The sequence below is a fragment of the Hoplias malabaricus genome, chromosome 8 (genome assembly GCF_029633855.1).
Source record: "Hoplias malabaricus isolate fHopMal1 chromosome 8, fHopMal1.hap1, whole genome shotgun sequence".
NCBI lineage: Eukaryota > Metazoa > Chordata > Actinopteri > Characiformes > Erythrinidae > Hoplias > Hoplias malabaricus.
The window spans coordinates 7,699,007-7,711,543 of record NC_089807.1 but is presented as its reverse complement, the minus strand read 5'-3'; the positions used below and the strand labels follow the sequence as shown (position 1 = coordinate 7,711,543).

General features: G+C 42.6%; 1 protein-coding gene across 1 annotated transcript in view; it reads left to right on the top strand.

Annotated features, from left to right (window-relative positions):
- Positions 1 to 12,537, top strand: part of zbtb8os (zinc finger and BTB domain containing 8 opposite strand) — a 34,246-nt gene that overhangs the window by 15,880 nt on the left and 5,829 nt on the right. Inside the window, exon 5 of the mRNA XM_066679570.1 lies at positions 3,872 to 3,924. Coding sequence (XP_066535667.1) covers positions 3,872 to 3,924 — 53 coding nt within the window. The remainder of the gene's footprint in view (positions 1 to 3,871; positions 3,925 to 12,537) is intronic.

Below are 12,537 nucleotides of genomic sequence, written 5' to 3'. Positions count from 1 at the left end.
CGTTCAAGCACCGAAGCCCAGCAGTGAAGAGTGAGGAGCTGAAAAAGCTGACTTTTAGACACTTTGTCTTTGTTCTCTCTCTTCCCTGTGCTCTAGTTTTCTCCATGTTTATTAATCAGCACTCGTTTATTTCTGTTTGTGTGGGTTTCGCTTCGTTTGACCTCATCTTGGCCTCTTACATAAACCAGTGACGTGACTGGAAAGACTTGGACAAGGGCAGTGGAACAATTCTGAACCGCCTGGTTTCTTTGTAAGATGAAGCAGAAAACATGTTCTCGGATTTAGGCAGGTCACAGAACACACTTGTGATTCATCGACAACTGAGGGAAAGCTTGAGCGCTCCTTTAAAGTGTACACTGTGGCATCCGATTCAGTATCAGACAAACATCAAACATCAAACCGGGCTTCACAGAGTCAGAACATAAATAGAATTAGTTAGAAATTTACTGATCATATCATGCAAAAGTTTGAAATTATCATTTCATCGCAACCCACTCTGGCAACGTGGCACCACCCAAGGCCATGAATAAATGTGTGCCCTGTAATTTACAGTTTAGGGATGCAAGAGTTTGTTAAACAGGAAAATGGAAGTAAACATTCCCCTTTTTTCCCACATGAAGAAAGGGCGATGAAGTCAGTACCAGACTTCCACTTCCACGACAATCTAGAGAGATGACATGTTCCTTCACTTTGTGCCAAGAACAGCACCTGTGCAGTGTTATCTTCCCGTCAATGGTAGAGAGCTCATGTTTAAAAAGCACATATTTCAAGGTAAACTCAGTGAAACATTACTCTTCGGCAAAACAAATACCTTCTGATAATCTTAATTGACATAATGATTAATGTGCGTTTTATCTTAACTGTCGTATTTGTTAAACCCCTTTTTCATCAGTTAACTTTAGCAGCTAACCCTCCTCATGACCTGAGGCAGCTGAAACAGGATGAAGATGTGGGTGTGTTCACTGCATTCAACCAATATAAGAGAGCGGGGGAGCATTTCACAGATACCCCTCCATGTTGTCTCAGGATATGGCTATTAAATTTTGGGGGAAAACTCGAGCACAAGTGCACAGGACGCACCTGAGCATGAGCAGTGCAATTCTGACCGAGCAAATATGTGTTTTCCATTAGAGCAATGAAGCAGTATGTGGTCCATGAATATTCACTGATTCATGCTGTGGGGCCTTCCCAGAATCCTTGAACACAAGGCTGGAAAAACACCTAGGGGGCGTTCTGTGGATCATGCGCTCATACGGTGAAGGTGTGCCTGTGCCTGATAGGCCTGGTAGTCTCCTGTTTATAATGAGCCAAACTGCTCTTATTAAGTCATATGTGTGTATTTCTCATCACTCCACCAAGTGAGCTCATTATTTTGTAGCTTAACAGCGCTAACTAACCCCCATTCTCCACCTCTTCGTTTCACCCTCCACACCTCTGCAGTGTTTACAGAAGGACACCTCACAAGATTTTATGAGTGTTAGTTTTATGTTGATAGTTCACTAGAATCATGATTCCTGGTGATTTTAATGTGATGATTAAGTATGTATTTTGTAGAAGATGACGTTCATTTTCTTTGTTGAGCTTTGAGCATGTGAGGCAACCTCAAATTACTCTCAAAGAGCTCATCCTGAGAGAGAGGTGCACACACACACAGAAGGAGAACACATTTCCTGCCTGTGATATAAATAGGTTGAGTGCTTTCCCTCAGAAATACATCTGGTCCGTGTGCTGTTCCTGGGCAGTGTCAGTCAGGACACTGATGTTTATGAAAGTGAAATCCTACAGTGTGGGATACAACATTGCAGAATTTGGATAGTAATTATTATCTGTGGTTATTATGATAAGATGTTACAGCTGTGGTAGTCCAACTTTTTCTGTCGGAGACTCTTCTCAATATTTTTTGAGCACATACTAAACTACAGGGTGGGCCATTTATATGGATACACCTTAACAAAATGGAAATGGTTGGTGATATTAACTTCCTGTTTGTGGCACATTAGTATATGGGACGGGGGAAACTTTTCAACATGGGTGGTGACCATGGCAGCCATTTTGAAGTCGGCCATTTTGGATCCAACTTTTGTTTTTTCAATGGGAAGAGGGTCATGTGACATATCAAACCTATTGGAAATTGCACAAGAAAAACAACGGTGTGCTTGGTTTTAACGTACATTTATTCTTTCATGAGTTATTTACAAGTTTCTGACCACTTATAAAATGTGTTTAAAGTGCTGCCCATTGTGTTGGATTGTCAATGCAACCCTCTTCTCCCACTCTTCACACACTGATAGCAACACCGCAGGAGAAATGCTAGCACAAGCTTCCAGTATCCGTAGTTTCAGGTGCTGCACGTCTCGTATCTTCACAGCACAGACAATTGCCTTCAGATGACCCCAAAGATAAAAGTCTAAGGGGTCAGATCGGGAGACCTTGGGGGCCATTCAACTGGCCCACGACGACCAATCCACTTTCCAGGAAACTGTTCATCCAGGAATGCTCGGACCTGACACCCATAATGTGGTGGTTCACCATCTTACTGGAAAAACTCAGGGAACGTGCCAGCTTCAGTGCATAAAGAGGGAAACACATCATCAGGTAGCTATTTCACATTTCCAGTGGCCTTGAGGTTTCCATTGATGAAGAATGGCCCCACTATCTTTGTACCCCATATACCACACCATACCATCAAGACGTGCAGCACCTGAAACTACGGACACTGGAAGCCTGTGCTAGCATTTCTCCTGCATTTTATTAAGGTGTATCCATATAAATGGCCCACCCTTTATAACAAACTGGCTATAATTGGCTACAAAATAAAATGAAACAGCGCATGACAATAAGAGCTTCTCCTGTTCTTTTTTGCAGCTGGCAGGATCCTGACCGTGAAGCTAGAATAACGCACTATAGGTATCAGACCCTCTGTCTAATTGTGGGCGGAGCATCTCTGGCTGAGGCTAACCATTACAAAACAATCAGATTTTCACACGTAGAAACACACCCTTTTAAAAATGTACTGTAAAGTGTAGCACTTAAGAATTGGTATTTTTGCTCCTGGGCTCCCCCTACAGTTACAGAGTGTGATTCACATTCACAGCACTGTCCTGAAATCATAAGGGAGATGGGGTTGGTTTCCTAACCTACTTCAGAACTTGCATAGTGTGGGCCAGGAGTAGCAATGACAGAGGCTCAGATCTCTCTATTACAGCTCAGTGGAGTATCATGGTTTTGGAACTGAAATATTATGGTTAAAATACTGCCTAGTGTTGATTTAATGGTACTAGTAGATATCACATGGGAGATGGCCGCCTGGACTCCAAGGAACTCCAATGATGAGACACTGTGGCTTTGCCCTTAACCAAGGGAACATTGAAGCTCAGTTTTTTAGCCGTTTTCTCTCAGTTCTTTCTTCTCCGTTCTCGTTTTCTCCATTTTTACTCGATGCTCTTAGTTCTCTGCGCTCATTGTGTCCGTTTTGCTGCGTTTAACCTCGTCTTTGTGCTCTCACATAATCGCAGGTCTGAATCTGTCCAGACTGGACCAACTCAGACGAGGTGGGCTGGGCTATTCTAAAGTCTCTGCTCTTAGCGTCAGAAGTGGAAAAGATCCAGAATGTTTCGTTTTATCCAATGTTTTTTGACTGGGTGGTCTTGTTTCACAGTGTGTGTGTTGGTTGGCTCCACATCTTCAAAATAATGTGTACATGCATTTGAACAATTGATTTTTCACATGTCTATTTTAAATAAGTGAATGCTAAATAAGATTTTTTTCCAGGATGTTAATGGAGGTTGTTGTTTGATTTTGGAAATCTCTGTGACAAAACTGCATACGAGGTCAGGTATCGTAATGCCCATAATATCATCTTTTTCTGCAGGAGGTGAAAGTACTCCACTTAGATCGGACAAACTTCAGGATTCGCTCCATTGGGTGAGTTCCACAAAGACATCGTTCAGTGCCATAGCTGTGTAATGATACCTGGGGATTTTAAAAAATGTTTAACTCATTCCCACCACCTCTTTAGAGGGAGGGGTAGCTCCTGCTGAGAGACTCTGCCCTCCAGCTGAGTAAAAAAGAGCCAGTTTCCAGACAGACTTCCTCCTTTATTCAGTTTCATTTTGTTTAAACGGTGGCTGTTTTAGGGACAGGTTTACCGTAATCCACCCCTGTTTATAAATTCACATCAGGACTACGGTAAATCAGAGATTGGGATAAAGGCTAATTCCATAACTGCAGTTCAACATGAAATATCCTGTCCTTCCTCCACCTGTCATAGCATGACTCACATTCATCCTCTTTCTTAAGAACACCTCTGAGAGATTAAGACTAGGCTCAAAAATATGACTCCACCTAAACACATTACTTTAAGACTGTTTTTTTTGGTCTGTAGACCATGAAGGGTTTAGTCTGTGCTAACCATGGGTTTCTGTGAGTTTATTCAGTGGGTGTGAGAAATTGAGTAACGGCATGAATGTGTCACCTGAAGACAGACAAATGCCTCTCTCTCAATTGAGGCGAATAACACTCCTCTGTTCAGCGTGTCAAAGGGGCATGCCAACTGCCCAGATTTGTCACATCAGCTGATGGACATCCACACTGGTTAGTCCTGTGCTTGCGTGATGAATGGTGGAGGTCTATCCCTCTGAGACAGACTGCAAAGTCAGGTGTGCTCTTTTAGACACCTGTAGTTAGTTGCACCATTTAATTAAGTTAGTAGCATCATTTGAAAGTAAACTGCTACTAAGTTCAAGTTTTTGAGCAAGTTTCAATGTATTTCTAAGTTATTACCTAAATTTTACACATACCCTGCTGTTGATGCAAGTTATGCCATAAAAATCCATTTAAATAAAGTGTTTATTTCTCTCACTCTTTCTCCCAAATTTCTATTTCATTAGCTGTTGCTTTGTTAAGGTTGACGGCGATTCATTGATAAAGTGCTGTTAAAATGTTTGAGAACCCAAATTTAAACGTAGAAAAACTTCCAAACGGAATGACCTCACATATACTCTGAGGCCACAGCTTTATTAAGTTTCTTGTCGTAATAAAACCTTAAGTGAAGGTGTATCACTGACAAAAAGAGAAATATCAGCGATGTTTGATGATTTGATGTTGAGATCAAGGGTGTCCTATGCTCTGCTTATGACAGGGGTGCATTTCTGATTGGCTGCAGAGAGTCAAAACCTAATCCTGTGCAACAATATTTTGATTTTACTGTAATTAATGCACTTCTAGTTCCCAGTTTAAGGTTTAGGATGGGCATTACACACCATCTTGCCATCCAACTTCAAACAGTCAGCTTGCACAACAGGCTACGGGCCTTAAATTGCCGAAGCATCACTTGTGATCAACTCCACCGATCGATCGCAGGGCCAAGGCTTAAAACACTGGGCCACTTTTTTTTAATATATTTTCTTTGGTACATGTTCTTCCTTATAAAGTTTAATCAGGAAAACAGGATCTCATGATGCATTGTGTAATTTCCTCAGAGGGATGTACTTTCACTCTTCAGCCTTTTCAGATTCTTGGATGTCTCTGGAGCTCACTTTATCAAACCATTATTAGTAATGGTTCAGTTACATCATGCTTTTTTTTTTGTAGCAAACAGAGTGTAATTGTCAAAGTACAGAGACATAGCTGCTCACAGAGAACTGGAAAAACAGACCAAGAACCCCAGTATCTCTCAGCAGTAGTAGCTGTCTGGGGAGCAGCCTGTGGTACTCATATTTACAGATGTAGGCCAATGTTATACTAAGACTTTCGCCTAAAATATTTGATCGTTACTTGAGCTAGGAGTACAACCCTGACCTCTGAGATGAGAGCAGCAGTATTGCCCACAGCACTGTGCAGAGTGGTGCAGCCGTCAGAAGGCTAGAATTAAGTCATAGTTAAAGCAGACACTGGCCACTGATCACCAGAACAGGGTGGGGAGTTTTGCCAGGCCAATAGAAGCGAGGAACAATGGAAAGCCCCTGTGTAAAAACAAACTGATCACAAACTGGCGGCACTGTATGTGCGTGTTTTTTGGGACTGGACTGTGTGTACCAGTTCAGACCGATCGGTTAGTTTGTTCCCTGTTGCACACCTAAAGCAAACAGTGACTTAAAAAGTACCCTGTTCCATAATATTAGAAGTTACTGGTTTTAAAGCATGGACTTCTATAATGTTAGAAAAGCCAATTTTCCTCAACACTGTTCGGTACACACCAGTAGGTCCTACACAGTGCTGACTTACAAGGTAAAGTGCAATGGGAATATTAAGCAAGCATGGCAAGGAATATCGACAAAAGTCAGGAGCATAAGACATATATGTATGTATATTTGGGTTTAGGTCCACTCTCAATGGGGCAGCCGTTACATATTCATCACTAGTGCTGTTAGCATGGTTAGCAATGCCAGCTGCAGGTGCAAAACCAGAGTACAAAGTGTTCAGCTCAACAAATTTACTTTAAACCCTCCGTCATTGTTCCTGTCTTGAAGAAACGCCAACCAGCCAACCATCGCCCTGTAGCCTTAACGTCAGTCGTGATCAAGTGCTATGAAACCCTGGGCAGAGTCGTTATCACCTCTTCGCTCCCAGTATTTCCAGTGATTCAGTTTTCTAATAAGCCCCACACTTGCTTCCATAAACACATTGATGTCATGAGAGCTACATTGGAACATATCTCAGTCAGAGTCTGCCAGAGCATGCTGCAGGTCATCAAGCTTGTTCTCCAGAAACTGGGCATTGACCAGCAGGTGTCTGAGCCCTCAGCCTGTTCCTAACCCCAGCTCGCACTCCTCTTGCTTGTCCTCACCTCACCTTGCTTCCTTTGTTGCCTTTTAGGATCTGTCTTGGTCAGCGGGGATCTGGCATTTACTGTCGTCAGGGTTGTTTTCTATCGTATCTAATATTGCTCATTGTGAGAAGACAATCCAGTTAATGATTATGAAGGTCAGGAAATACAGAACAGGACCAAATGACGTACCACGTGTGTAGCTCTTTCCACTCACACCATATCTTGCGTTTTCTTTGGCACAGACAGGTCTAAAGATAGTGATTGAGAAGCATCTGCGATCACTTAGCGTGGTCTGAGCTCATGTTTTTAAGTCTCTCTTTCATGTCTCTCAGGTACTGATTGATCAAGCGCAGGGTGAATGCCAGTTTGCCTCCAGCCTGAAGAGTTTGTCTGCAATCTCCGAAAAGAGCTGTTGCCTTGAAAATCAGATGTTAGGTTTAGGTCAGCTGGGTCTTAAAAAAACACGTTTGTTCTTGGTCAGTCTTTTGCCCAGATATGGTAGGACATTTTGAAGTATTATATAACATCTTTTTCTTCCCAGATCCATTGTTATCTCGCTGCACAGTGTCTGGAATGAGGTTATTTCCTGAGACGTATCCATTGAATTAAAAGCAAATCTTCTGGAAGTCTGTAAACAGCTTTTTTTTGTGTCCTCTTTGACTTCTTTGCTGCTGGTTCACCTCACTGCAGCTCAGATGTGTCTGAAGTCTTAAGACATATATACTTTTCTATATATACAGATCCCTTTAGGAGCTGGAGGAATCTTCAGAATTAAAGCTGGAAAAAGTACTTGAATAAATGTGTACTGTCATTTAATGTGGAACGGGAGGTCTACAAGGGATTCAGCATCGGTTACAGCCCATTAACGTACTCCTCGGTCTTCAGGAGCTCTGATGTGGTGGGTGGGCTCTCTTCTCAAGCCTGATTTCAACTCCCTTGGTTTCGAGGGTTCTTCTAGAGCAGTGGTCGCCAACCAGTTGATCGCAATCGACCGGTCGATCTACGAGACCAAGTCGATTGCGATGAATCATGGCTGCCTCCGTCATCCCGTTTAAGTTGTAGCGTCATTCGCTATCCGACCGCAGTGGTTTGCTGGCTGGTTAAGCAGGGACATATAAATCACACTGGGTTTGTGTTTTTGAATTCACGTCTCTGACCAGTGCTGCTACTCTGTCTCTGCTCTGTCTGAGCCAACATGGCGGCAGCACTAATGGTTTCGTTTTTGGAATGTTGAAGCAAGTAACCGTAAGCTAGTATTATATAATGCACCAGAGGAAAACATTTAAAATTGTGGGTCTGTGCCTGCGCAGAGCTGCTGTAGGATGGATATCGATAGCGAGTAAAACTTGTCAGAACAACTCTTTACAAAGCAAATACAGACAGTGTGCAGCCTCAGACAAATTTGGTTGATGCTGTAACCTCTGTGAGTTTTTCAAACTGCGGTAAACTCTAATTTAGACGATTTATTTAAATGGTAATGCTAACCTTCAGGAATTTTACTGTGGTTTACAATAAAACTGCTAACCATTTAATGTCTAATAGAACATTAGTGTAGTTTACCTTCTTTAATTATGGGTTGAGTATATTTTCTAAACCAATTTGTGTTTATTTTTCATGTAACTTTTATTTAAATAGGTATTAAGAAGATTAAGACATTTAAGAACAGCTCTTTATTTGCAGTGCAGTCTGGCAAAACCCAGAGCCTCTTGGAAACACAGAAATATAAGAACTTTATACACACAGGAAAATGAGACTAACACTCAAGAACTTGCAATGTTAATGCTCACCACTGCTTTAAAATCTCTGGAATAAAACTAGACACGAAATGGCCAGCAGTGGAAAAGTAGTTGGGTTTGGTTTCCATGTGGAAAAGATGTGAGCAGAAAATCCCTAATCGGTGTCAAAGCAGCTGCACACTTTAGATAAAGAAACTGTATCTGATTGAACCTTACATGCCTATTCTTCTGTTGCTCATACCCTGTGTCATTTATATTGGCAGTGATAAGTTGTTGACTGAAAATGTCTCAACACATACTCTGAGAGCCAAATGGTAAGAATAGACGGCTTACGACGGAAAGGACATTGGTTTGGATTCCCACAACCAGCAGGAAATATAAGGGCTTTGGGAGTGTAGGAACAAAACTGTCCTACTCCCTCGGTCCATGTCCGAGGGGCCCTTGAGCAACAAACCAAACCCACAGCTGCTCCTAGGGCACCGGTGATTGCTGCCCACTGCTCTGGGTTTCTTCACAGCCTCTAGTGCACTGGTGTTTGTGTGTGTTTTCACGGAAGACACATTTAACAAATAATTGCACATTAGATGTTAAAAGTGAGCAAACGATGTTTAGTTAACAGGTTTGTGCTCTATATGGAGCTGTGCTACTTTCTTGGTTAAAATCAAGTAGAGTCCAGGATTCAGTGTCCCGAACCGACTCGAGAAAACCCGAGTGTCGTTTGACAAAAAACAAATGAAAGTTATCAAAAACCAAAGCAACATGATTCAAACCTTGATTCAGTTTGTGGCTGTGAAAAAGGATGTGAACTTTTGAGAGTTGGTTGAAATACATCGTCTCATGAAACTCCTTAAATTCTGCAAGTATGACTACAACAGGCAGATGTGGCCAAATTCTTAGATGATGTAATGACCAGAACGGCTCCATTAGATTATAAGTGATCTTAGACTACAGTCTCGTCTCCGGCCGCAGCTCTATTTAGGTGGCCTCCAAACCCAAATAGCCTAAGGTTTTTCAGGATCTTGCTAGTGTTAGCATTTGGCAATGAATGCTGTGTTATGTTCACACTGTCAATCATTTACACTTTGACCTATACTTGATGCTCAGAGCAGCAGTAGGGAGGGCTTTTTTCCGGGTGACTGAGTGTGGTGTGCTCTCTCTGTGTCTGCGTGGGTTTCCTCCGGGTGACTGTCTGTGAGGAGTGTGGTGTGTTCTCCCTGTGTCTGTGTGGGTTTCCTCCGGGTGACTGTCTGTGAGGAGTGTGGTGTGTTCTCTCTGTGTCTGCGTGGGTCTTCTCTATGGGTGACTGCCTGTGAGGAGTTTGGTGTGTTCTCCCTGTGTCTGTGTGGGTTTCCTCCGAGTGACTGTCTGTGAGGAGTGTGGTGTGTTCTCTCTGTGTCTGCGTGGGTCTTCTCTATGGGTGACTGCCTGTGAGGAGTTTGGTGTGTTCTCCCTGTGTCTGTGTGGGTTTCCTCCGGGTGACTGTCTGTGAGGAGTGTGGTGTGTTCTCTCTGTGTCTGCGTGGGTTTCCTCTGGGTGACTGCCTGTGAGGAGTTTGGTGTGTTCTCCCTGTGTCTGCGTGGGTTTCCTCCGGGTGACTGTCTATGAGGAGTGTGGTGTGTTCTCTCTGTGTCTGCGTGGGTTTCCTCCGGGTGAGTGTCTGTGAGGAGTGTGGTGTGTTCTCTCTTTGTCTGTGTGGATTTCCTCCGGGTGACTGTCTGTGAGGAGTGTGGTGTGTTCTCTCTGTGTCTGCGTGGATTTCCTCCGGGTGACTGTCTGTGAGGAGTGTGGTGTGTTCTCCCTGTGTCTGCGTGGGTTTCCTCCAAGTGCTCCGGTTTCCTCCCACACTCCAAAAACACACGCCGGTAGGTGGATTGGAGACTCAAAAGTGTCCGTCTGAGTGTGTGTCGCCCTGTGAAGGACTGACGCCCCCTCCAGGCTGTGTTCCCACCTTGCACCTAGTGATTTTGGGTAGGCTCTGGACCCACTGCGACCCTGAACTTGAGAAGCACTTACAGACAATGAATGATTGAATAAATGTGTGGACCTGAATAACTTTATTACCTCTCTATGCTTATTACATAGAAATGTAATGTGGATATATGTAAACATAAAACAATACAGTTCTGTACATGTATCTTTGCACAAAACCAATTTTACACTGTAGAAAAATGCTGAAGTGCACTTATCCCTCTCTTTCTATATCAGCACTTCCTGAATCATGGGGCCCATTTGTCTCAGTCTTCCAGGTGTTAAACCCAGGAATGTGGTGGTACAGAGGTGTTATGTTTGTGCAGCTTTGCTGGGCTGTTCAAAATTACATGGACATTAGACAATCTTGCTGACACATCATTCAGGCCACTCTGCAGTTAATGATTTTAAGAACAGCCCTCCAAGGGTAAATATAAAGTCTGCTTCTAACTCAGCACTCAGGTCAAGTGCGACACATTCACGCATTAATCTGTTGCTGTATTGTGAAGTATTATAGTAATATATTTATAAATACTTAACTATATCCCCATAACAAAGAGTTGGAAATGTATTTTAAATTATTAAATAAATAAATTAGCTTATAAATCAATTATTTCTTTCCAAAAAATCATGAGAAGGTCAGTTAAAACACCATGAACACAAGACAGATCCGGGAAAGACTGACCACAAGCTGAAGTTCTGTATTCTCTAGGCGTTTATATAGACCTTCAATAAGAAGTTTCCTTCTCACTGGGGTGTTAAGATCAACTGCACCTGTGGCAAGCCTTGGCATCCGTTGAGCCTTGGCCATGACCCCTTTGTCTAGACTCCAAATGCTCAACTTCAGCTGCTTTAAATGTGGAAAATTCCAACAGGGAACATGGTTTTGTTCAGAATCTTAGGTGCCTGAATGTATTTTATGCATTGGGATTTTGTTGTTCTCTTGAGTACCACACAGTTCTTGGAGCAAATGGTGTGTTGTTGACATTGGTTCAAGAATTCATTAATGATGTACTGACTTTAAAAAAAATCTCACTTGACAAAAAAAATCTTTACCTGTGAATGAAATGTACCTTACAGCATTTAATACCTCCACAAGCACGAATAACAGTTGCAATTCTTTTTGGCATGAACTAGAAGTTTCTGGATGTAGGTGACATCATTATTCAGATTCTCTTGCATCAAAGAGCTGTGCAGTTCACCCAGATATAGTTGATTCCTTCTCTCTCTTGTGTCATATGGGCCAGGAATTTTTGGCTCCATTAGTTTATCATGCTGACCAGCCACATTACCAGCCCTGTTGTCTTCTTGGAATACAGGGATAGCAATGATATGTACCTTGGTAAGATGGTGAGCTAAAGGCAAAGCTTATCCAGCAGCTAAGTGTAAGCATTGTGGTTCAAATGTACTGTCACCTTAACAAAAGGACCCACTACCGTACGATTAGAACACCACCAGAACATTTGAATCGTCTTCAGCTTGAACCACACCTTGCACACCGTCCTCCTAATGTCTAAGATGAATCTGATGCTTAGCGTCATTCACAGAAAGGGAAGACGACCAGACAAAATGTTTCCAGTAATGAACAGTCCAGTTTTTGACACTGCTCCATATGTTCATTAGTTGGGAAGAACCTTCATTGACTTCTAGAAGCTGCTCTTGTTTGGAAGGAAGGCGATTTTCCTTCACGTGCAGTGAAACTGGTGTGTAATGGACTGGTGGCCGCTGTCCATTAGCTTCATATTTCAACTATAATTCGGATGAGAATTTCCTGGGGATTTGGATTGTTGCCACTGATGGTCGACCGCGCGCTTTCATACTTGCAGATTCAGCTAGTTCCTTCACACAAATGTAATCATCCCTCATTTTTGTAAATCCTTAACATCTGTTAGCGACCCACGGCGGGCCAAAATATTAGGGCAAAACATTGCAAGACCTAGATTTCCTAATATAAACGTCCTAGTGGGTAGAGAATGTTGTATGCCCTGAATGGCCTCCCTCTGCTGACCTACCCCTTCCATGACAGTAAATAAATGATGCTCTTTTCCATGGAGGCAATCCCAA